Consider the following 25,886-nt stretch of genomic DNA (forward strand, 5'->3'; position numbering starts at 1 on the left):
CTCCTGAATAAGGAATGACTCAGCCTCCTAGTTCCTAAAAGGCTTCAACCAACTGTTGACACACCATATTAAATGGGTGTGTGCACACAAGCAATCTGATACAGATTTACTTTAAAATATATATAAATCATAACATTCAGACTTCCAATTCATATACTTCATAAAAGCAGAGCGAAAATTCAATATTCTAATTATTAATGGAACTTTTGGCTTGCTGGCTGCTAACAAACAAAGTGACCTAATTTTAAGATACTGCAAGAACAAATGCACACGGATCTAACTGTGGTCATCAGAGATTGAGAATATGAGTGTTACCGGGTACAAAGGGCCCTCTGTGTGTGTGACAAAAATCTAGGCAACAACTGCTCTTCAGAGCCTGTTAAGGATGCTAGCTGCTCCACTCTAGGAAAAAAGAGACAAACGCAATGTCTAGAATTTAACCATGATAGGGAAAAGATTAGAGCCATTACATGAAACACAAATGAAAGATAAAGTATCAATCCTGAAATACAGACATTAGTAAGTTGACTCCACGAATGAAATATAGGCACTATTTTTTTACTTTAATATGCAAATTTAATGACTACCTCATATCACCTCTATTAAAGCTTTTCATTTCCCAGTATGATCTTTGACAGAGTTCATATATCATCGGTAAATACACAGGGCTGTATTTTATGTCTGTGATCTTTGGCACATTTGTCAGGAGAATCTCAAAAGGCAATAAAAATTTCTAATAACTGTTCCGCACATTCTTTTAATCATCTTTACATCAAAATATAAGGCCGCAAAAAGGCAAGCTGAAATTTTAGGATATGTGGAATAGTTTTAATAAAGAGTTTTACATACAGTACCTTACATATAGAACAGTGTGTTTGCAAATTTAAATAATATCTGAATGTACAGTGGCATGTATTCTTATCAAAGATAAATTCAAGTTTACTGTCTATCAGTTCTAAAATGCATTTATACAGATTGCTAGAACTGATAAACAGAATGAGGCATAAAATATTCAAGTGTTATATGACATCAAAGAGCCTCCTCTTAACAGTCTTTTTTCCCCCTTTTAAAAAAGTTTCAAAACCTGTACATACATTTTTAATTTTTAAAAACTGTCTGTAAAAGGTAACATTTCATGTTAACCACCAATTCTTAGAGTCTATAGTAATAAAACTAGATATGTGTAGATATAAATATGTGTAGGTTATGTACATATGTACGGTGCGTGTCTGTTTCAAACAAGCATACACACTCTCGCATACCTGCGCGTGGAGCACTGGGGCGGCGCACAACCACAAGAGCACTGGCGGCCGGGGGGACCTGGGCTTGAGATCCAGCAAGAGCTAACACAGCAACTTAGTTGCCTTTGGTTTCAGAAATCTGTCCATTTGTGATCAAAGCTACAAGGTTTGAGTGCATATGTATTTTTTAAAAATAAAATTCATCTTCAGAAATGAAGCTTTTCCAGTATTCCACTACCAGCAGTTAAAAAAAATCCACAGCCACAAATTATTTTAATATTTTTGTCACTCCTCATCCCAGCTGAGGTTATTTACATTTTTTTTTCTTTTCTGAAGGCAAATACCAAGCATACCCAGGATCGAACTGTATGTTGGAACCTGAATATGGAAATTCGACCCTATATATCCTATATCTAGTGTATGTGACATAGATGCATTTCTGATGCACGGATGGGCTTGTGTAAGACTCCGGTGAGAGAATTCCCACGGCGTTTAAAATTCTCTTTCCAGCAGTATCATCAATCAGCATTTGGCACAGTGACCCTTCTGAGAGCCATTCTGTTTTTACAATGACCTTATAATGTCAGCAATAAATTCCAATCCATTCGTTGTTTGTTTTTAAAGATATTCATAATGAAGCAAGAATTCCACAACTGTTTTCCTCAGAAGCGAGACGTCTGCTGTCAGTTTTCTGATAAGGACATTTATCACCTAAGAAACAGCTCATGATCCTATAAAAGTTTTAATACTCTAAACCTCAGTGCAGCTGGATCAACTGCAGAGAAGCCAGTTCTCACAGAAATCTCAGAGAACTCTCCAGAATTTAAGTTTCCCCTACAATTTTGTTTTTGGCCAAATGCTGGTTTATAAACATAGATCTTTTTACTAAAAACTATATAAATACACCATATTTCTTTCTACAGGTATCTCGAGTTTTATGCGAGCAACTACTCAAAAATCCTGCCAATTTGATTCCCTTAGTATAGATTATATTCTACCTCCACTGATCCTTGGCATGTGACATATTAGCATCTGGATCCTGCTCATAAATTTCCTATCAACTTCCTTGATAAAGATGTTCATTTTCCGTTCCAAGGTGCCATCCTATTGATGTCACAAGTCAGGAAATGACCAAAGACCACTAAGCTTCTCATCTATCCACTTAGCAGCCATGTGGGAATAAAGATCAGCTGACTGAACAGAGCCACGCTCTCTGTGTCAGGTGTTCGCTGCTGTCATACAGAGCAGAGAGGTGCTATCTGTTGTACTTTGCCCATGTCAATTAGGAGCTGTTTGATGTGGCGTTTCAGTTGGGGCAGCCTTGCGAGAGGATCCGGTGGCTCCAGCTCCCCTGTGAAATCAAGCCAGCTTTCCAGAACTGAAAGAGAGAAGAGAACATTCACATGGCAACGGCACAAACGGTCAGAAAACGGTATAATCAGAAGGCTGAAAAAGTGATGGAGAAAGAATCCACTTCCCTTTCTCTAGGAAGCCACTGTGCGCAAGTCACTTCTGAGCGGCTGAGCATCCTCCACACCTCACCCCACAGGAGTTCTGGCCCCTCTCGGCAACCTCTATCTGTCACTCCGTCCGTCCATCGGTATTTTAGGTAACTGCCCCCTTTACAGGCATCAACTTCGTTTTGAGTCTCCTTTTACTCTCTTCTCGAAAGGAAACAACGGCTCCCTGTGCCTGCTCGAGCTTACTATTAATCTAAGCGTAAATCGTCTCCATTTTAAATGAAACTGAGGTACTCAAACCATTTTTTTTAAGATCCATTAGTTCTTTTTAACAAAGGAGGTTGCAATTTCCTAGTGTCCTTTCAGCCCCACTTTTATCATTACTTTTCAAAAAAGGAAAGTGTAAGCACAAGTCCAGGCATAAAGCAATTAATTATATTCTACACTTTCTATTAATAATAATAGGGGACAGCATCAAGTTGCTTTTGTTTCTTTTTCAAAAATCTACTTAAAACTAACTAAACTAACTACACAGCTAGCTTATACCCAGACGGATGATGCTTCAGAAATGGGTTTCCATTTCCACTTTTCACAGGGAAAAATACTCGAACTTGGTGCTGGGTGAACGTAGCACATGCTACATTCAATTAAAAAAAGGAGGGGGAGATAATCTATGAGGTTAAAAAGATGTAGTCAAAAAGCATAAAAAAACCCACTAGGAATTGTTCATCTAAATTACTCTATTTTCCTCAGTTATAAAATGGGGATAATATTTTCCCTGGTCACTTACTCAGGGTCCTGTGTGACAGAATTAAAAATATAAACAGAAAAACATCTGAAATTGTGTATGCAAACTTAAGGTTTACCTACTTAACTTTGTAGAAGTTTTTCGTTGTTGTTGTTGTTAATTTCACTTACCAAATACTGACCAAAGTGAAAACAAAATATTTTCCCCCATATTTTGAATATGCTTAAAGTCCTTATGCTGATTTCCAAAGAAACACAGTTCAATGCAACTAATAAATACTTCATATGTGGTACATCCTGCGCCTGGCAGATGGGCAGTATTTAATAATATCCATCTTAACAAACAAACAAACAAAACCTAAATAATACCTACTCGTAGGGCTTCAAGAGCAGAAGACCCTAAATGCCAGATGTGTCAGATACAAAGTAAAGGGAGCAGCGGAGCTGCAGTGGCGTGAATAGCATCTGTACTTTTCATCCCCCAAAAGCTTTAAATAACCTCTTGGTGAGCAAAGAAACACACTTTACAGATGATAGTGACTGTACTTCAGTTCTCTCTTAAATTACCATCAACTTCTTTCTCTATCAGGTCCATCCTGCTGGTGACTTCATTCTGCACGTTCTCTATGTGTGTAAGGAGGTTGAGCTGCCACTGAAGATGTGAGTCTCCTGGGTCGTCAGAACCCTTTTTATCATTATAAACAAACACCGCACTCCTTTCAGCTGGATTCTTCTCCCAAGAAGCAATGGAAAAAAAAAAAAAACGAAAACAAAAACAAAACCAAAGACTTGGATGAAATGTAACATCATAAAGGGAAAGAAACGTTAAAATTTTCATTATTTACAACAATTGGTAAAATCCACTCTGACCCCTAGAATATTTTTAAAGGAAGTGCTAGCACATAATTAAATTCCATCTGATGGTTCTTAAAACCAGACCTGACCGTCGTGTCTCTTGACAATGCCTGGCATAGTGCTACACCTGGTAGCAGGCCTTCAGTAAAACCAGCTGAAGAAGTGAAGTGGCTGGAGTTCCCTCCAAGGTGCAGTGGTTAAGACTTCAACTGCAGCAGCTCGGGTCACTGCAGCGGCGGTGTGGGTCTGATCCCTGGCCCAGCTCAGTGGGTTAAAGGATTTGGCATTGCCACGCCTGTGACTCAACCCTTGTCCTGGGAACTTCCAAGTGCTGCATGTATGGCCTTATTAAAAAAGAAATGAAGTAGCTGATTAATTCTATAACTAGAAAGTCTAATTTAAACTGACACTTTCCTCAATTAATCTAAACTGTGTCACAAGAGCATAAAATTTCATGTCATAGAAGCTTTTCCAGCTCAGTTAATTACTTATTTATAGAACTTAGTTGATAAAAGATGCCGGAAAAATAATTAATTTTAAAGCAGTATTGCTAACTGAAAAATCAATACAAAAAAATAAATAAATAAAGGGCATGACATCTCTAAGTCAATCCTGGTGAACAGGAAATAAGTCTGTAGATGTTTAACGTAAACAGAGCTGTAAGAATTCAGCTTACTGCATAATGGGATTGAAATGTATATACAAATATGCTAAAATGTTAAAAACAACTGGAGTGCCACTTTTATCCAAAACACATACGAAAGGAACACAAATTATATTAATATAGACACAGGCCTTTGCACTTTCATGTTTTTACACAGGTATTTTCATTTGCCTTTTTTTTGTCATTTTTTGGGCTGCTCCCATGGCATATGGAGGTTCCCAGGCTAGGGGTCAAATTGGAGCTGTAGCCACCCGCCTACGCGAGAGCCACAGCAACGCGGGATCCGAGCCGCGTCTGCCACCTACACCACAGCTCATGACAACACCGGATCTTTAACCCACTGAGCAAGGCCAGGGATTGAATCCACAACCTCATGGTTCCTAGTCAGATTCGTTAACCACTGCGCCACAACGGGAACTCCACACATAGGTATTTTCATTTGGAAAAAAAAAACGTAGGTCATGGTTTTTAAAGGTATTTAAGAATACATTTTTTTTTTTTTTTCTTCTTCTTTTTCTGGCCACACCTGTGGCATATGGAAGTTTCTGGGCTAGGGGTCGAATCAGAGTTACAGCTGCTGGCCTCCACCACAGCAAAGCCAGATCCAAGCCACATCTGCAACATACACAAAGCTTGCGGCAACGCCAGATCCTTAACCCGCTGAGCAAGGCCAGGGATCCAACCCGCAACCTCACAGATATCATGTCGGGTTCTGAACCCACTGAGCCACGACAGGAACTCCTAAGAGTACTTTTTAAATTGAAACTTTTGTTAGGGCAACAAATTGCTGTACTTCTGAGTTAGGGGATGATTAAACATTCACATGGCCAGCGTTTTCTTGTAGAGCGAGCAAAAGTGTCTTTACCCTAACAAGTTATAGGTGAACTTGGAAATCTAAGTAAAATGTAGAAATTCAGTATGTTTTATTTCATGCTATTTCCTTTGTTCTCTGAGATTTCGATGCAAAGACAAATAAACTAGTTATACCTTTCCGGGTATCCCGTCTTCTTTTACTGAGTAGTGCAAACGGGTTTTCTCTCTCACGGGGAATTCTTGTTCTTCTTCAAAACTACTGACATCATCCTCGTCTGAGCTCCCAGGGTCTGCGACAGATCTGCAGTCTTGACCAAAACTCTGTGGCTTCTGGTAGCTGTGCTCGCTCGTTATGTACGCCCCTTCCGTCTTTAGGGGCACGCGAGGGGGTTCTCTGTGGTTCTGCACATGACCCTTCCTGTCTTCCACATCAACGGTGTCTGGCACCATGACTTTTTTTTCTAACCCAGCAATTACGTGATCGTGATCTTTCCGCTTCCCAGAACAAGCCCAGAGGTGAAGGTCAGGATGATGTTTATTCCTTAAAATAAAGTTGGAGAAATGGCAGTTTGGGGGAAAAAAAAAAAAAAATCCCATGCTAAGGTTAATGCCTTACTAAGTTTCAGAGTGTACAGTCCTGCAGTTGAGCCTCGGGTGTCCTGCCTTTTGAACGTGAGTGATCCCCCCGAAGGCCGAGCGCGCCGCCCAGGGAGCTGGGGTAGGAGGAGGTCAGAGGGTGCGGGCCCTCTCGAAGCGCACCTGCCCCAGAACTGCATCCTGAATTCAAACTCTGTCTTACGGAAATGAAACTCAGGTGGGAAAGCAACAATGAATGTAATTCTGTGACAGTTCACATCTCCATCTGATATGTGCACTCCTCCGATTTTTCACTGAATGTTTATAAGCTGTACAACATGGGGAGTTCCCACTGTGGCTCGGTGGTAACGAAGCTGACCAGTATCCAGAGGGCTCAACCTCTGGCCTCGCTCAGTGGGTTAAGGATCCGGCGTTGCTGTGAGCTGTGGTGTAGGCTGCAGATGCGGCTCGAATCCTAGTTGTTGTGGCTGTGGTGTAGGCAGACAGCTGTGGCTGCAATTTGTCCCCTAGCCTGGGAACCTCCATATGCCACGGGTGTGGCCCAAAAAAACTACAACATGCAAAACTTTTATGTGAGCACACTTTAAAATTGTGAGTCAATCAAAAAGTGATACTAGATCATGACAATAGATTTGGACTATAAACGTATACAAAGTAGAGCCCTCCCTGCCCAGACAACCGTACATAAGGCAAGTATAATTTCCCACACTGTCTGTACGCATACAATTGTTTTTTAAATGGGTAAGTACACATGTTGTCTTTTCACACAAACAGAGCCTCACATGCCTTCCTGTCTTCCTGTGTCACACACACGGGCAGCCGGCCTTGTCAGTCCATCCCCCTTCCTCCCCCGTCACTCTCGTGGCTGAACAGCACTGGTGTGCCACCGTCCAGGCTAGCCAGCCAGTTCCCCACTGACAGACGTGTGTGTGTGTGTGTGTGTGTGTGTGTGTGTGTCGGGGGGGTACCTCTGCACACAAGTGGGAATGTATCAGATACATGTCTAGGTATGAAATTGCTAGATAATGTGCGCCTATTTTAATTCTGACAGGAACGGCCCGAGTGGCCTCCAAAGAGCGGCCTCATTACAGGCTCACTGACAGCCTAGGATCTATTCCCTTTACCGCCCCTGCCCCGCCCCTACCTCACTAAACCTGTGAGCATGACATGGCAGTAAATGCTGCAGTCAGTAAAATTCTCCACTAAGTAAAGGATGAATCCATTCATCAGAACTGATGTAAAAGGAGGATATTCTGGAGGCATAAACCTTTCAGAAGGCTCAATAATGTTTGTGAATTGATCATTTCCAAGTTAGCAGGAGTCACACTGGTTTTCTTTTCATCATACCCACGCTTTGTTTTTCAAACTATAAATTTTAACTTCTGGATGCCTAATAACTTAATATGCAGAAAATACTACAATTCCTCAACGGTAAAAGGCATAGCAGAAGGAAAGCTGGCTTTGAAGTTTCACCGTCCAGTGGGCTGAATCCCGTTGTGCCCTGGAGGAGGGGCTTGGACAAGTTATAAAAGCTCTGTCTTTGACCACCCATCTGTCAAACAAAGTCAGATCCCTATTGTAGGGATTAAATGAAATAACACATGAAAGCACCAATTTCAGGCATGCAGTAGACTTTCAAGAGCTAATGATAATAATTACTATTATTAGAAATATTGACATAAAGAGAGCCTACAGGCATGAGGCAAAATTTGTCCGCTTGAAATCCTTAGTGAAACGATGAATGTGGAGAAACAGAGATCGATACCAAGGGCAACTAGGGTGAAAAAGCACTTAGCCTAATCAACTGGTTCCTCCTTCGAGTTCTAGCCTTTGCACGACTTTTTTATGAAGAAATCCACATTCGGGTTTGTTTATGACGTACAACAGAAGCACATTTTATGCAACAGATAGTTACTAGGTACTTAGCCTACACTAAGCTCTAGGAATAAAATGATGACTAAGACACAAGCCCTATCCTCAAGGAACCCACGGCTTAGAAGGGGAGACGGACATCAACCAGGTGCCCCACAGGGCCCGAAGCGGGTACGTGCCAAGGATGAGCTCAGCTCTAGCTGGACAGGTTATCAGGGAAAGGCACCTGCTAGAAAGACCAGTGGGAGAAGGTTATCCTGGCTATGAGCAAAGGCCTGGAGCAAGGGGCAGGCAGGCTTCCTGCAGTGATTAGGGTGTGGTACAGCTAGAGCGTTTCGGGGAAGAGATGAGACGGGGAGACAAGGTAACAGAGAGAGAGAGAGCGTGCACATCGTGGAAGGTGCTCGAGGGCCTGGACTTTGTTCGCTGGGCACCAGGAAGACATGACGGTGTGTGAAGCTGAGAAGAGACAAGCTCATCTTTACATTTTACCAGCTCACATGGGCACCAGCATGAAGGCACAAGACTGGAGCCACCGGGAAACAGCACGATGTGGCGACGACTCACGTGAAAGGAACAGCGTGAGACGGTCTCGGTGAGGAGCGCGAGGGCAGGTGAGGGACCACAGGGACAGGACGACAGGGCACAAGGACCCTGGGCCCAGGCTGTGGTGGGAGGGCAGCGGGGGCGGGGGGAATTGGGGAAGGGGGGATGGGACACATTTCGGGCCCAGGCAAGTGAGTCAAAATGAAGACAGTCTTGTGAAGGACCAGTGAATCCCGCCCCCACCCCCGTTTTAAATAAAATACATACTTTTTAAAAAAGGAACGCTGGGCAGGTTATTAGGGAAAACTAAAAGCAAGGACTTAAGAACATTCTGACATGTTACTTAGGGAGGCACCACTGGGGGGAAACTGGGACGACTACAGCACATCTGGGGCACAGCTGGCAGGTGGATTACAAGACCCGTCAACTCCCTTCAAAGCCAATTTCAAAATACCTCTGACTCTACCTTATCTTGCCAGCATTCCTGGAGGAGGACCCTCCCCATGGGGTTCAGCAACTGTACTTCTGGGCCCGGGGTGAGCACACGGAGCAGTGGGACAGGGACTGACATTTGCTGAAACAGGAACTGCCATGTCTACCTTCGCCCACGCTTAGCTATCCAGGGACAATAAGCATGAAGCTGCTACTCATCCAAAAAGCCACCAGCCCTTCCCTTTTTAAGTTAGAATGTATTCCGCTATCTATTCAGTGCGCCGCACTGCTCATCTGAGGCTGCAGAAAGCCAAGCGAGCTCGTCTGAGTTGAAACGGACACTGACGCGCGCCCTCCCAGCCCCTCTCACTCACTTCAGGATTCCGATCTTCAGCTGAAGCCCGTGCAGAACTTCCGTCACACCATAGACATCGGCAAGCAGGTGGTGCGTGGAAACTATCTTTTTGGCATTGAGATGAGAGTAGTTGTCTTTCAAAAACGACAGCCCGCACATTCTCCCGTTATTCAGCCAGTCCTTATCGTAGCGGTATTTGGCACTCCATCTCTGACCTGCACATGAAGTTGACATGAAAGTGACAAAGATGTCCCGTCACCTGCCACCCGATTAACATCACTCGGTCAGCAAGGCGAGCCCAGGACAGAGAAGGAATTCCAATGACAAGCAAGACCGTGTTTTGAGGGGCTGGCCCTGCAAGAGTGCCCCCCACCTTCAGACTCCCGGCCCAGTGGGGATGACACACTCCACGAAGGATGCGGTCAGTGGCAGGTGGCGCCTGCAGAGGAACCCTGAGTGCACTGCTTCCCATTCCGTGTGAATCTGTCACCTGTTCTCTAAAAAGGCCAAAAGGGCTAGACAGAAACCAGATGGGGTACCTGTCTCTCTCCCTAACATCTTATTTTGAACTGGATGAAAAAGGGGTTTGAGTTAAGTGACTAGGGACCCCTGCCAAGTCCAAGAGCTCGCAGAACTCTGCATCCCACTACAATCAGCTGCTCCTCTGTCCGTGTCCCCATCGCGCTGCGAGAGAGTGGAGGGTGGCTAGAAACAGGTGTCTTCCCTCCACCAGGCTGGCAGATAGAAGGCGTTCTGTAAAACCTGCTGGGGGAACGACTGAACGAATGCTCCATTCATGTCGGTCTGACCAATTCTCCTGCTTCTTAATGTTAGTATTCTTATTTTTCGATAAACACGAGAACAAGGCGGTAGCCTTTTATTTGAGAATGTCTAGCTGAGTTCCCGCTCAGAGCTGGACGTGCGACGATACCAGAGCGGTGCTGCTCTGAGGGCCTCCAGCGTGGATGATGGCACCAAGGGGACGGGGAGCCCGAAGGCACAGGGTTTCCTCTCAGTGCTGCCCGCCCAGTACCGTCCTGGTGCACGAGACATGCAAGGCTCTGGGCCCCAGCTGCCTCATCAGTAAAATAAAGGGGTGGGACGTGACCATCCAGCATTAGGTGGCTATGCAGCACGGCCAGACATCTGCTCGAAACGCGCCTCAGGAGGAGCCCACGTTCAGACTACAGTTCAGTGCAAACAGCCACACAGAAACCTATTTTAGCAATCAATGCACAGGAGTACATCAGGGATCTAGTTCCTCTCCAGGAAAAAAGCCACAGCCCTGTCGTTCCAGTAAGAAAATAAATATGCTGGTGGATTTATGCCAATGCTTTTCCCTAAGTAATTAATACAGAAAATAAAACTGTTAACCGTGAAAAACGCTTTGAAATTTTAACACAGACGCAGTCTGAGAGACGCAGGAGTCACGGCGGTTCAGGCAGCTCCGCACCCTGCAGGAGACACTCAGACAGCGGGCGACGAGGGGGACCCAGGCTTACCGGGAGGGTCTCGGCAGACGTAGCAGATGTACTGCTCGGGGATGCTCTCCTCCAGCAGCCCCATGCACACGCCGTGCTGCCAGCACAGGCACTCTTCACACTGCCAGGGAACAACCACTGCGTTACTGCTAGGCACACACAGAGGCCTTCTCCGCAACCAGCCGGCTCAGTCCTGCGGCTGCCACCAGTTCAACTGGTAATCCACATAATGCAAGCAAGCGAAGACTTACAAAGAACTTTATTTTTGAAGTAGTCAATGATTTCAAGAACTTCCTCTTGTTGCACCCATTAAAATGTGCTTTCTTAAACAGGTTTAAGCATAAAAAAGTTTGCTATTTCCCGGATCTTTAAAACTCTTAAAAATAGGTGATTAAAGTGCAGATTTTTTTTTTTTTAAAAAAAGGCAAGTTTGAAGGAGTGCCTGTGGCCACAACCTCTTAAGAGGACCACCTGCGTGGTGAACCTACAAATTTGTTGTTCCATTGTTTGAGAAAACCATGAACAAGGGGGAAAAGATTAGTCTCCTTTTTCTTTCTATAACTAACGCCTCCGAATCTTCCAAATGTCCCTATACGATGTGGGTTATGCCCTCCTTTTCCCTGAAAGATCCTTTTTCTACAGGAGATGTTCTCTGTAATGGCAAGCCCTAAAACAAAGTTTTCCTTTAAGCTTTGACACTGCGGACATTTTTCTGTTTCAGCATCTGCCCTCTGAAGGATGACTGTATGACATACAGGATCAAGGAACCGGACACAGACTCGCAGGTGAAGGGTGGCTAGGAATGACCCTCCCATGTGGACGCGGAGCCACCTCAGTGGCTCCTGAAAAGAACGTCAGCGCCAAGGCCTCAAGATAAACACCCTGGAGAGTGAGCCTCCGATAAGAAAGCTGCCACTGCAGCCGAAGGAGAGAACTGCCGACAGCTACGACTGGGGCCTCAACACCACCGGCTAGAGCCTCCATCTTCAAAAGGACCGTTAGGAAAAAGAGAACCGACGCCCCCGCAAACGTGCTGGGCACCTGGAACCACGCATTCAGGCCGAAGGCGGGCAGGTCACCTGAATCATGAAGCCGTTCTCCTCGTCCATCTCACAGACGCAGCGCACAATTTCATTAAGAGCATCTTCTTCATCCTGAGACTCCTCGAAATTGGTTGAGTCAAAGTCCTGATTGTACTCATCCCCACTGAGGAGCAAACTCTCCGTCGAAGAATCGTCGAGGAACTCCATATCTGACAAGTCTACAACATACGTAAAAGCACACTCAGCATTTTATTTTCATTTTTACGTCATTTTCTAGAAAGAAAGGAGCTATGGGAAGTGATTATAAGCTATTACATATTCAGACTGGGAGAGCGGACAAATGGGAATAGAGTATCTGTCTCTGGACAAAGAAACAAATGATGTTTGGAGCTCGGGCAGCTATTACTGTCTAACATCTAATGTCAGCACCACGACAAGTGTCCCCTAGTCTAACAGAGGTTCGAGCTAAGGTTGGAAGGAATAATTTAAATTTGCAGTTTTCAAATGCTTTCACCAACACTGTCCCTTTGGATCCCCACGAGAACCCTGGGTTGTAAGGAGAAGAGGTTTTCATCATTTGCACCACACAGATACACAGCACTTCAGGGGCGAAGGCGCTTGCCTAACAGCAATACTGCGATTCTTAACAGTATCATCACTGCCCACTGCACTTAACATACACCCGGTGCCGTACTAAGCACTTCAAACATGAGATCTGTAACTTGCTCGTGATGCAGCCAGTTTGTGGTAAAACCAACTGCACACCAGGACTGCCCGACTCTAAAACCTACGCTCGTGGTAATTTCACCGGTATTTCTTAAACTGGGATTATGCGTTCCCAAAGGAATTTTAAATGTTTTAAATTTCATTTTGATAAAAAAAAATTTTTAAAAACAAATAAGTACATTCTAGAAGTTAAATTATATAGATGACCCTACATACAACTCTATTTGAATGCCAGGTTTTAGGGGTGTACTTATAACGACATTTTGTCAAAGACTATCAGTTAGCTCAGGCTATTGAGAAAAAAAAAAATTGAGGCAAAAATAGGGAAATGTTATGACAAAGGGAAAGAAATCACGACCGGACACTAATGGTTTGCCGGGGTGTGCATGGAGAAACGCTGGGAAAATGGAGTCAACAGATGACACGAGACCTGAACGCTGCTCAGAGGCTCCTAAGACGGAGACTGAGCCGGGGAGCACTCCCCCCACTGAGCAGAGGGGCTCCTCCCTCCCTCTCCAGCCTAACCCCTGGACACATTCTCAATTACTCTTTCACCTGCTGATTATTCATCTCCCTTTTCTAGAATGTCAGGGGTCCATGAGAGCAAGGGCATTTGCATTCTGAATGCTCCACAGCCAGGGCCTAGAAGGAAGCCTGGTATGTATGACAGTCACTTCAGAATGTTTCTGGAAAAGGGGCGGAAGGAGTCAATAGAGAGAGAAAATTTTCTTTTCCAGATATCATCAGACCAGTTGGAAGTCGCCTAAATTCAAACTAAATAATTCATGCTATTTATATTTTAAATACTCCACATGAATTAGGGTTTCCCATCAGCTTCTAATCTTACTTTTCCCCTGACTCAATGTGCTTGAATGTTTTGTTTCTGACTTGTAAAAAGTTAATGTTTTACAGAAAAATAACTATTTTCTTCTCTTTAGACTCTTAGGACATCTTAGAGGGAATAAGGTGAGCAGAATGAGACAATGGTAGAGAGATGCAAGAAAACATTCAAGGAGCAAGAAGTAAATCACTGAAACACTAGAAACTCTTCCTAATATTAACAATATGAGTAGTTTTGAGAACCTGGAGAAATTTTACTTCCTCATAATCTTGCTAACTTAAATCCAAAATCTGTATTTTCTTTGGGGCTCTCCTGAATACAAATTCATGTTTCAAAGTGGCAGATCAGAACACAGATGAACAGTTTCACATGCTGCGGCAGCATAAACATGTGGCAACAAATGGGCTGGCAACCGTAACAGAGTTGGCAATGAGTTTAATGTAAAAACCATTAGCACTGAAAAGAATTAGTGTATATCTCACATAGGTTTGTACGGCCAAAATAACCGGGTGTTATGGCATTAGAATGCAAGTTTAACAGACTGGCCTGAAAATCCAGTTTGACTAACTCGCAAGCATCAAAGCAGTGCTCGGCTGAATTCTGAGGGCTAAGTAAATGGGTCACTGGGTTGAAAGCTAAATACGAAAAGCAAGCACAGGTTCCCTCTCACTCGGAGACAGCCACCTGGACAACAGCTCCCACCGAGTGGCCACAGAACACTGTTCTCTTCCAACTGCCGCCCCTGAACCACCCACTTGGACGGTACTCGCAAAGTGGGGCTCCAGATCAGCATCCCTGGGAACTTGTGAGAAATCAGATGCTAGGGGCAAGGCCCGGAAATGTGTCGTAAGCAGCTCTCCAGGCAGTTGCGATGAATGCTCACATCTGAGAACCTCTCCATTTTCCCACATGCGTGACGATGCAGGGAAGGACAGCGGAACTGAGGGCGCCCACCCAGGACACTCTTGCCAGCCCCTTGCAGGGGTTCTGCTTTCAGCAACACTGCTCGGCCAGAGGCGACCGCCCACTGTCCATCCCTCTGTATAAACAGACCCTTTGCAGACCTTGCTGGCGCACAGGATGGGTGTTCCTACATAGTTTCAACCCTGGCTCCCTGGGCTGTCCTGCCAGGATCCTCCCTCCCAGAAACCTCAGCTTTGTGCTCTGCTATCGTACATTTCAGCATCACAGCAGTGAGCGTGACGCAGGCCTGGGTCAAGATCCACCGGCCCAAAAGGAAAAAGGGGACCTGTGCCTGTTAGAAAAGGGGGAACTTTGTCCTGATCCTCCCTCCCAACTTTTGTTTTATATTTGGGATTGAAAAATCTCAAAAGTGCTATGTGCTCATTTTAGGGTAAAGGGAAGAACATAAGTTCCTCTGTAGTGAGCTGGGAAAGAGTCAGGCCTGGAAGAGAGCAGGCGGTAACAGTGACAAAGCAAACACACTCCGGCACCACCTACGGTGGGCGGCACTGAGAGAGGAGGAAAGACGGGAGGGGAGTGCCCCCTAAACACCCTTGGGATTTTAGAGGACAGGCCCACCCCTGTCCCTCCCGCCTCATCTCTGGTTCCCGCAGGGCTGGAGCACTGATCCCGAGAGTCTCACCTCCTGCTGCTTAGAGCTCGGGAAGGAAAGAGGGCTCAGCACCTTCCCCGGTTACGGTCAGGGCCAGATTTGCAGGAAAACCAACTTCAATTCCAAGGCTCGTGTCACTGCCTGACGGGGCTGTCTAGCTACGTGCCTGATACCTGAAGGTGGTCAAATCATTGATCTGACCGAATGTCTAGACTTTTGGTTACAGATATATCTCTGATCAGAAATTCAAAGTACATTTTTAAGACCAGGATCCATATCTGGTAGAAAAAAGCATTACCTGAGGAGTTGAGACAGACCTTGGTTTGAGTTTTAATTCTAATGCTAATTAGCTGCCAGAGTTATTTAACTTGGAAGCCTCTGCCTGGGACCTACAGAGTGTGGCTGACAATATCCAGGGAAGAACATGAAAATCCACATAAACACACCTGCGCAAGACCAGGACACAGCAGACACTAATCGTTTCCTTGCCACCTGTCCTATAATTAAGCATAAAACCAATCTTTATACAAATTAAAAAGTAGCTCCAATGCCTATTGCTGCGATCTGCGTATTACTTCATGGAATAACTTTTTCAATCGTGTGCCCTGCTCAGATAAGCCTCAGTAAAGTGTGCTTTATTCTCAGTTCCACACTTAAGAATCTTAAGACTTGTTTGAAGCATTACATGATTACACATACTTTCACCACTAAGATCAACTGACAAAATTGCCCTTGGATACTGATATGTTGTATTTTTCTCCGTAAACATGCTTCGCAGAGCCAGAGAACTCCCAGAAGATCGAGTTAGTGGAGAAGAGCACCTTTCCAAAAATTCTAGGGAACTGTCTTCATAGTCTGAATAGTCTGCAACATAAGACACATAAAGAAGTATTAATGAAATGCCGAGGAATCAAGAAGAGTCACCATAAAAACAACAAGAAAGTCATGTTTTATGACACATAAAATAATCACGCCACCACTTTGACTTCTCATCCATGAACAGCTAGATCATCACGCATCTGAGGAATTGGGTTTGGCAAGAATACCTGGGACATACTCCCCAGGCAGTCTTTGCGAGGCAGGGAGCACCACCTTCCAAATGGGACCCATAAACTCTTGTTAAGTAGCCTGGAAGGGAAGAGGGAAGGACTGATACATTTTCTCTTCATCGGAAATGTCCACAGTAAGACGTGCAAGATAGAAATTGACTTTTTTTTTTTTTTTGCAATTTGTAAAGAGGTTCTCATGAGGTTTAGCATGACAATTACTTTATTATAGTGATAAAATGTGATCGATAAATTCTTTAGCAGAAAACCTCTGAGCTAAACTAAATGGTTCTGAAAGAAATGAGTCCAAGTTCTGTCTTCCTCAGCTTGGAATGAGTCAGGCAGAGGAAGGAGCAGGAGAAGCCATGTGCAGCTCACGGGAGGGTGGGCGGTGGTCGGGGAAGCCCCAGGGCGAGGGTGAGTCTGGGCCTGTGGGAAGGCTATGGAGAGGATACCTGGCACATGTGACAACTACAAGGCTGTGGCTGGAGGACGTGAGGGAGGGGGATAAGAAATGAGACTAGAGTGACAGAAGCCAGATCAGGTTGCAGGTTTTTTAAGTTTTATCCTAAAGGTGCAAAAAGCTGAATTCTGTACGGGGGAGCGGGATGTGACTCACGCCTAGTTCCACCGTTCAAAGACCTCCCCAGCGTGCAAGGGAGGAAGGAGTGAGAGGAGCATGAGTGGAGGCGGGGACACAGTTCAGAGGCTGAGGCAGGGTCCAGGCGAGAAATGCTGGCGGCCAGGGACCGGGGGAGGCAGCTGAGGGGGAGCCTGAGAGGCAGGTGCAGTGGTCTGCGGACTGGAGGGGGTGGCGGGCTGAGATGAGAGGGCATCACCAAGGGTGGTTTCTAGGTTTCTGCTTGAACAAGAAGGTGCTGAAATTGGCATTCGGAGATGGAGCATAAGTGGGAGGTAGAGAAATCAGAAAAGAAATGTGGGTTCAGAGGAGGGCTTTTCAAAGACACATTGTCCATATAAATCTAAAAATGCGGGGGGCGGTGAGAAATGCCAGGATTCTAAGAACTGAAAGATGGACATGCCCCCGTGTGAGTGGAGGCAGACAAGACTGATCTGCCGGTGAGTGTGTGGATGTGGTGGGTAAGAGACGAGCAAGCACCCATCTGACGGCTCCCCGTTCCTCAACTGAGTGTGAAGCAAAGGATGCAAACTGAGGCAATGAGGGAACCGAGAAGAGGCAGAGAAAGCTGCAGAAGGGTACGGAGTGGAAAAGCAAGGTTGGAAGAGCAGAGCGGCCCGTGCTGGTGTGTAGTGAGCAGCCACTTGATGGTGGCTGTGGGAGGCAGAATGACGGCCACATCCAAATCCCCAGAACCTGTGAAAATGCCAGGTTACATGGCAAAGGGGAAGTAGGGCTGCTGGTGGAATGAGGCTGGTGATCAGCTGACCTTATCCCAAATTATCTGGATTGGCCCAGTGTAAGCACGAGGGTCCCTAAACGTACCAGGGGGAGGGGGAGGAGTCAGGGTCAGAGTGGTGGCAGGTAAGAAAGACCCAGGCACATGCTGGCTTTGAGGATGGGAGGGGCCGGGACCCAGGCCTTGAGCCAGGCCAGGGCGCACGCAGCCTCTGGAAAGTGGCAAAGGCAGGAAAATGGACTCTCCCAGAGCCTCCAGAGAGGAGTGCGGTCCTGACACCTTGACTTCAGCCCACTGAGACCCATTTTGGACTTCTGACCTTCAGAACCTTAAGATAACAAATTTGTGTGATTTTAAGTCACCGTTAGGCAGGAGTTTGTGACAACAGTGATGGGAAACTAATACAGTGGTGGCCACAAATACCACGGCGTGGCCCGCATTGACTGAGGGCTTTCTAGGTGCCGAACGTGATTCTCAGTGCTTTACGTAGATCAATCAACACGTTTAATTCGCACAGCCACCCTACGAGGGAGCTCCAAGTGCTGGTGCTGTTTACATGTTCACACACTGGAAAGCTTGTTAAAACTGCTTCCTGGGCCTCCCCGTCCCACCCCACTGAGTCATTCAGCTGTGGGGACACTGGCACATGAGGCTGCGGCCACCAGACTACAGGGCAATCACCCCAGTCCTCCGGTGAGCAGAGGACTGCCCAACACCACGTGTTCAAGCCCAAGCACGGGCGTGTGAAGGGCGCTCGTTAGATGCTGGCCAGGTACCGTGTTAATAAGTACTTGACAACGACCACCGGCCGGCATCCTAACAGTAAATAAATCTACGTAATAGGAACTATCATAACCATTTTACAAGTGAGGAGGCTGCGGCTTATAGAACTGAAATAATTTGCCAAAGGTCACCCAGGCGCTAAGGGTTGCAATCAGGATTTGAACTCACACGCTCTGCTCTTAAGCGGTCCTTTTATTGACTACACGTTAGAATGCCCTCTCAGCAGAAGTGACAGGAGATGGACTGGCTAAGAGTAAAAATAATGGCAGACATGGCAATTTGGTGTAACAATGGAACGTGGCTGACACTGAGCCCCTCCACGTTTTATGAGGAACCGAGCAGGATCTGTCAGCCCGCCACACCCCACCTGCTTGCCCGCTCCAGGGCCCTCTGGCTGGTATGAGGAGAAGTCTCCTGCTACCTTTAGGGTTTGAGCAAACGTAATCCTCTCTGTAAAGAAGGAGACCGATCACCCCAGCTTCTCTGAACAGAATTAATTTTGTTCCGCTTTTACCACGCACATAACAGACCCTTCCGGGGAGACCGCCTGCAGGCGTCTTATTAGCACTCTTGCCACACACTCGTGTGTTCTCTTGCAAGGGCCCAGAGGGGAATCTCTGTTTTCACTACACAACACTTCGGATTCTCTCTGCATTTCTCCTTCTAGTTTTTTTACGTCCCTGTTCATGCTTGGTTTTCTCATATTTGCAGACACATGAAAGTCAGAGATGAAGCAACTTGCTCAAAATAACAAAGCTAGAGATGGGCAGAGATGTCACTCAAAATCTCAACAAGGCAACTTCTCTCACCCACAGACTGAACACAATGTTAGTTTCACACCGTGTAAACTAATTCCGGTGATCAAAACAGATGTCTACCCACCACGGCATAATTATAAAGAACCACTGAACTAAATTACTACTTTTCATAACTTGGCTTAAACTCACAGATAACTAAGGACTGACTGTGCCAACGAAGACAAGGAGGACAGAATACACAGTCTAGTAAACGATCTTTAAGGTATAGGAAGGGAAGATGAACAACAAAGCATAATGGTTCAAATGAAGATGCTGAAGCTAGACAGCCTGGGTTTCAATCAGCTTTTCTCCACTTATTAGCCGTGTAAGCTTGGACTCCTCTCTTTACCTCTTTGTTTTAATTAACTTTGTAAAATGGGGGTAAGAGGCCCAGCTGTAAAAGCTTAATGTGGGATTTATATGTAAAATGCTTAGTGTTCAGTACATATTAAGCACAGGAGGATATGTGAAATAACAAGATGGGGAAAAAAAGAATTTTTTTGAATTCGGATAGAAATTTAGTAACTTAACGCAGACTAAAATACGTATTCTATTGGGAACCTCATGTAGAAATAATGTGTATTCTTTAAAATTAAGATGTCTTTTAAAATTTCAAAGTTATTTAAAACCGTCCATTTCCATTTTATAGAACACTCTTTCAGTTTAACCACGCGGGGGAAAGTGTCACTTCCAAGATGAATGTAAATAGCTCAGAATAAATTCTCCTCAAATGTAATGATTACAAAGATGTTGGTGATTACTCGATCCAACACCTGCTGTGTACAGACAGCAATGTTTTTGTGCATCTTGACTGTTTCCTAGAACTTCATTTTCAAAGTTAAGATTGACACCGACGGGTCTGACTTTAAAATGTAGACAAAGAGATAAGGTTCTTTTCTTTTTCATTAAAACATAAAAATATATAACATTTCTAAAGGTTTATCTTTTTAACAGCTCTTCATACACAGGGTTACCATAGGCAATGGTGGATTACAACTTTGAGGTGCACATTTTCTCCATTTTTTCTCTAAAATTTATTCATTATAATCACTCTCCTTTCTTTCAAGTTATCACTTCCTTCATTCTCCTAACTATCCCCCACTTTGCTACCCCGTACGGCCCACTTCTTATTTTGTTCTTTATCAGCTCCTCTCCCCACCGGCCCATTACTTTTTCTCCACTTTCATGGGTGTTTTAGTTTATGAGATTCTGCATCCGCTACTAAGTATTGGCAGAGACCTATTTGCCAGTGGGGTGTAAGATGACTTAAGAAGCTTGGCCCTTCCTTGCCCTGCACTGCAAAGTCCAAGGCAGCCAAATCCCCTCAGCGTCAGGCCAGCGGGGAGCGGAGCTGGCAGTCGCCGCTGCATTCCAATACATAATAACGTGGGGGGGGGGGGTCACTACACAAAGGACTCCAAGGTTCATGGTTTCTGTCTACAGAACTCTGAAGTTTCCTAACTTTGGGTTCTCTCTCGTTTGGATTCCTGTGAAGGGCTGTCTGTGAAGGGCTGGGGCAGAAAGAAGAGCTGAGGAGCAGTGCAGACACAGGAGTGTCTGGGAGGTGGTTTCAGGCTTTTCAATCTCATTTTGATCATAATGACTTTAGCAGCTTTAGAGTTAAAAGAATGTAGCGATTTCATATCCTGTGGAAAGATGAGATGTTATTTTGGCCTATAGAGTTAAAATCTGAAGAATTTGCCGATAAAGATTACCAACTGTGAAATTACCTACTTGATTTATAGTTAATTTTTTAAAATTATTTGATGAATATGAGGGAAAAAAATGGGTAGGACATAAAGCACGTCAGTACCACAAAACCCCTAGGTCCCCGTCAGGCACTTTAAGGGAGTACCCCTGTCACCTCCGAAGGGTCCTTTGCGTCACTTCTCAATTTGAACAGACACATTTCCTTCCCCACCTCAGAGGGAACCACTATCCCGAATTTCTATTCATCATTCTCTTGCTTTTCCTTATGCTTTCGCTACACATATTTGAATCTCTAAAAATATACGTCTTAGTTTTACGACTTTTTGATCTTTACATAAATGAAACCATAAAACTATACGTGTTTTCTTCAATGACTTGCTTTTTAGCTTATCCACTTTGTTCATGAGAGTCCAGCGGGTCAATTCACTTATTTACACAGGGATGTGGATTCCACTGAATGGACACGTGGACACCTGGGCCCATGCCAGTGCTGCTGTGAATGTTCTTGTAGATGCCTCCTGATGCATCGTGAGAATTTAGTTACAGATGTGAGGTCACGTGGTGTCCACAGCGTCGACCCCACTCTCTGATGCCCTCCGGCTTTCCACAGCAGCTGTACAGTTATTTCCACTTCCTCAGCAACAGCTGACATCATCCGCCTTATCATTTTTGTCCATAAAGATAGGAAATAGATTTCACTAGGTTTCAAAAACCGCATTATGCAGCTTCTCCTAAGATGGAGCTCTGTATTATATATTCATTTATCATTTTCAGGTTTCCACTTCTGTGAAACACCTGTTAAGAAGCATTTCATGCTGGGTTTTTCTGATTTGTAAGGGTTTGAAATAGATTCTGGATACTGATGCTCTGTCAGGTATATGCGCTGCAAGTATCTTCTTATGGTTTGTGTTATCTTTTCACTCCCACTGCAACGTCTTTGATGAACCAAAGTTCATGTCACTGTAATCTCATTTTGAACCTTTTCCTTTAGGGTTGGCATTTTTTGTTTAGGAATCCCTGCCCAAAGATCATAAAGATGTTTCCCCATACTGTCCTTCAAAGTTCTGTAGTTTCATTTCTCGCTAAGTCTTTAATCAACCTGGAACTGATTTTTGTGTGTGGTGTGAGTAGGAGTCCAGGTGCATTTTTCTTCACCACATGGATTATAAACTGTCCTAACACTATTTACCATTTACCAGCATGAAATAAACCGAGTTTTTTTTTTATTTTGTCTTTTTGCTATTTCTTTGGGCCGCTTCCACGGCATATGGAGGTTCCCAGGCTAGGGGTCGAATCGGAGCTGTAGCCACCGGCCTACGCCAGAGCCACAGCAACGTGGGATCCGAGCCGCATCTGCAGCCTACACCACAGCTCACGGCAACGCCAACGCCGAATCGTTAACCCACTGAGTAAGGGCAGGGATCCAACCCGCAACCTCATGGTTCCTAGTCGGATTCGTTAACCACTGCGCCACGACGGGAATTCCAAACCAAGTTTTGAAATATGTTTGCATCTGCTTTGAATTATCCTATTCTTTCAAAATACCTCACTGCTTTAGTAACTATAACTGAATGGTAATTCTTCTCCTTACTCTTCTTCAAGGGTGGCTATTATTTTTGACTCTTTGCTCTTTCACATTAGAATGAGCAATGAATTTACAGATTTATCTGAGGTGCCATCTTTTCAATACTGAATCTACTAACCCATGAAGATGAATTATCTCCCATTTATTTAGTCCTTCTTTATGTTTCATAAAGTTTTATAATCTGCTATGCATAGTTTTTTTTAAAGATGAGTACACATGGAATGGGTGTATTAAATGATTCTGCATTTATAAAAACTGTAGCGTCACTGCGCCCAACTTTATTGCTTTTCTAATGTTAAACCAACTTTGCGTTCTAATCCTATGTCATCATACTTTTAAATATCCTGCTCTATTTAATCCCCAACATTTATTTATGTGTGGGCATCTCTGTCAATAAATTAGAACAGCCTGTGACTGTTCTGCCCCATATTGTTCTCTTCTGATTTTGAGAGCAAAGTTATTTACATCGTCTCAGGTGAATTTGGAGTTGTATTATTTTCCTAGCACATTACCATAAATTGGGTGGATTGACAAAACAGACATTTCTTCTCTCTCAGTCCTGGGGCCAACGTCCAAAATCAGGTGTCGGCAGGGCCATCTCCCTCTGAAGGTTCCAGGGGCAAATCTTTCTTTGTCTCTTCAGCTTCCGTTTGCTCGGGTTCATTGGCTTGGGGTCGCACCCCTCCAGTCGCTTCCTGTGTCTTCACACAGCCACCTCCCTCGTGTGTCTTGAATCGCCCTCTCCCCTCTTATAAGACAGCAGCCACCAGCTTTAAGGTCCCCCCCAAATCCCAGGTGCTCCCCTTCTCAATCGCATCAGCAGAGGTCCTGTGACCAAATGCAGTCACGTTCACAGGCATGAGGTCAGGAGCTGGCCACCTATTCCGGGGGGACACTAGTCACCCCACTGGGGGAGTGCTCCTCTTTTCATAAATTCTAAAATGATTTCTATAAATCTGGAATAATCTGCTCCTTTAACATTTGGCAGAACTTAAGAGCAAAACTTTTGGGGCCAGGACTTTTTCTCTGAGGAAGATTTAAAAATACTGATTAAATTTCTTTTAAGGTTTGAAGACTATTTAGGTTTTTTCCTTTTTGAGTGAGTTTGGTTTCTGGCAACTGTCCATACCTTCAAATAACCTCCCAAGTACACTGGCATAAAGTTGTTCCCACTATCTTATTTTTATGTTGGAGCACGTGTAGTTACATTCTCTTTATTCTTGATAGTTTATTGGCACTTTTTTTTTTTTAAATATTCCCAGAGGTTTGTTTATTTTATTCATTTTTTACCGAAAACTTAGTTTTGGCATTTTTCATTTCTTCCTAGCATTTTTTTTTAGGTCATTAATTTCTGCTCATATGTAACTTTTCTTGGACTTGTTCTTTTCTAACTTCTTAATTTGGAGGCTTAGCTGACTTTCTAACATGAGCATGCATAGCGATTCTAAGTCCATTTTAACTACAGTCTCAAGTTTTATTATGAAAATAATATCTTCATCACCTGTCAGGTTCTTAACATCTTACTACTTTCCATTTCATACTGTTCTTTTACCCATAAGTTAGTTAAAAAGTTTGCTTGATTTCTAAACATATGGGGCTTTTTACCTTTTCAATACCGATTTTAGTTGACCACAATATCTTTAAAATGTGCTGAGGTTTTTAAAGCTGCATCCAGTGGTCAATTTTAATAAACACTTATGTCTCTCTGAAGAAAATGTCTACTCTGCAGCTGCTGAGTTCAGTGTCCTGGATAGCCGTTAGACCAACAGTGCAGCTGCCATCTCTCTCATTATCCTTACAGATACTTGTGAGTTTTGTTAATTTATTAACTACTAAGAAATATGATGCTATTATTCAGTGATAAAATTTAGAAACTGTATCCCTAGGAAGATATAAAGTGAACTGTTACCTCCCATCTCTAGGAATGATTTTTGCCTTAATGATTACTTATAAAGGATATCCTTTAGAGACAGGCTATTGATAGAAAAACCATGTGGTTTTGTTCAAGTTTTTCTAAAAATACTTCCCTTCATTTTTGACAGCTGATTGAAGGAACTATAAAATTCTAGGCTGAGAATAATCCCTTCTGTACCCCGAAGAGTGCTTGGTCAAGGTCTAGTCCACCATCTCACTGGGAATGAAACTCTCGTCAGGGGCAATGAATTCACAGACCACTTAACTTACAGACTTAGTGAGACAGAGTTCCATGTTTTCAAAATTAACAAGGCAAAGAAAAGCTACTACAGGAACTTCTCAGCTCTCAAGAACATGGGGATCTTGTCCTAACTCCGTTTTGGTAAAAAAGGAAAGTCGAAAGCATCTTAGAATTTTACAACAGGGGAACCACCATTTTAGCCTACAGTCAAGCCCCCTGCATTCACAGGTTCTGCCACTGTGGATTTAACCAAGGGCAGATCAGTTTTCAATGTCCACAGATGTGGCACCCAGGGAATGAAGGGCTGACGGCACACAGACGCGCTCTGCCATCTGAGAGAGGAAACCCGGGCACCCGCGCCTCTGCTGTCTGCAGAGACACCGAGGGAGGATGTCCTTACCATGCTGCTTAGATTTCTTTTTCTTCTTCTTCTTCTTCTTCTGCTTTGGTTTGTAGTGATCTTTGTCTCGCTTTTCTTTTCTTTCTTTATCCTTTTCTTTTCTCTTACCTAAAGGGCAGAAGCGAGCAAGTCAGCAATCGCGCCTGATCTTGCGTTGTTCCTCGGTGGCTAATCTAAAAGCAGCATGTATGTTTGAACCAGCTCTTCCAGTCACCTGCCCAGAGTGATGGATTCAGTTATACTGTTCCTGACATGAGTCTGGAACCCCTGCTTGGTCACTGGACTGCCAGAGGGGATCTTCATCAGCAGTGCTGAGAAACCCCAACTCCCGACACCTTCACGTTAACACAGGCAGTTGTTCAAATCTTTAAATGAGTAACACAACTCAGCTTCCTGAAGTGGCAAGAAATACACTCTGTAACTTAAGAAAGACCTGACCGAGGAGACATAGCATTTCCATACAAAATTTAACAAAGAAATATATTAGAAGATTAAAAAAAAAAACTTGAACTTTTTTCCTTAGAAAAACAAGAAAACTAAATCAACTTCTTGAATAATTCCTTGTGTCTTTCAATACTTTCCCAGTGTGTATAAGAATGAAGACGAAAAACACAAGGAAAAAGACTTATTTTATCAAATTAAATTCTGTTCCAAAATTTAAAATTTTCTTTTTCCCAATCATAGGTACTTTAAGGAAAAGGAACAGATGTTAAAGCAGTATCCTATTTAAAATTAACTCATCCCATATATTGAACCATTGCTCTAACTCAAGACGGTTTAGC

General features: G+C 44.1%; 1 protein-coding gene across 24 annotated transcripts in view; it reads right to left on the minus strand.

Annotated features, from left to right (window-relative positions):
- Positions 1-553: 553 nt before the first annotated feature.
- PHF20L1 (PHD finger protein 20 like 1) overlaps positions 554-25,886 on the minus strand; it is a 73,396-nt gene continuing 48,063 nt past the window's right edge. For 22 of the 24 annotated variants that reach the window (XM_021088888.2, XM_021088886.2, XM_021088883.2 and 19 more), the window contains 8 exons: positions 25,105-25,212; positions 15,949-16,113; positions 12,143-12,324; positions 11,085-11,184; positions 9,602-9,797; positions 5,955-6,321; positions 4,016-4,178; positions 554-2,619 (listed from right to left, as the gene is read on the minus strand). In XM_021088888.2, coding sequence (XP_020944547.2) covers positions 2,477-2,619; positions 4,016-4,178; positions 5,955-6,321; positions 9,602-9,797; positions 11,085-11,184; positions 12,143-12,324; positions 15,949-16,113; positions 25,105-25,212 — 1,424 coding nt within the window. In that variant the 3' untranslated portion in view covers positions 554-2,476. Of the gene's footprint in view, positions 2,620-4,015; positions 4,179-5,954; positions 6,322-9,601; positions 9,798-11,084; positions 11,185-12,142; positions 12,325-15,465; positions 15,747-15,948; positions 16,114-25,104; positions 25,213-25,886 lie in introns of those variants that run through there. The other 2 variants (XR_014843335.1, XM_085021632.1) reach the window with 2 other exon arrangements.

Source organism: Sus scrofa, chromosome 4, assembly GCF_054392235.1.
Source record: "Sus scrofa isolate SSC_HxYL_T2T_F1_AM1 chromosome 4, Sscrofa_HxYL_maternal_Yorkshire_Landrace_v2.0, whole genome shotgun sequence".
Classification (NCBI taxonomy): Eukaryota; Metazoa; Chordata; class Mammalia; order Artiodactyla; family Suidae; genus Sus; species Sus scrofa.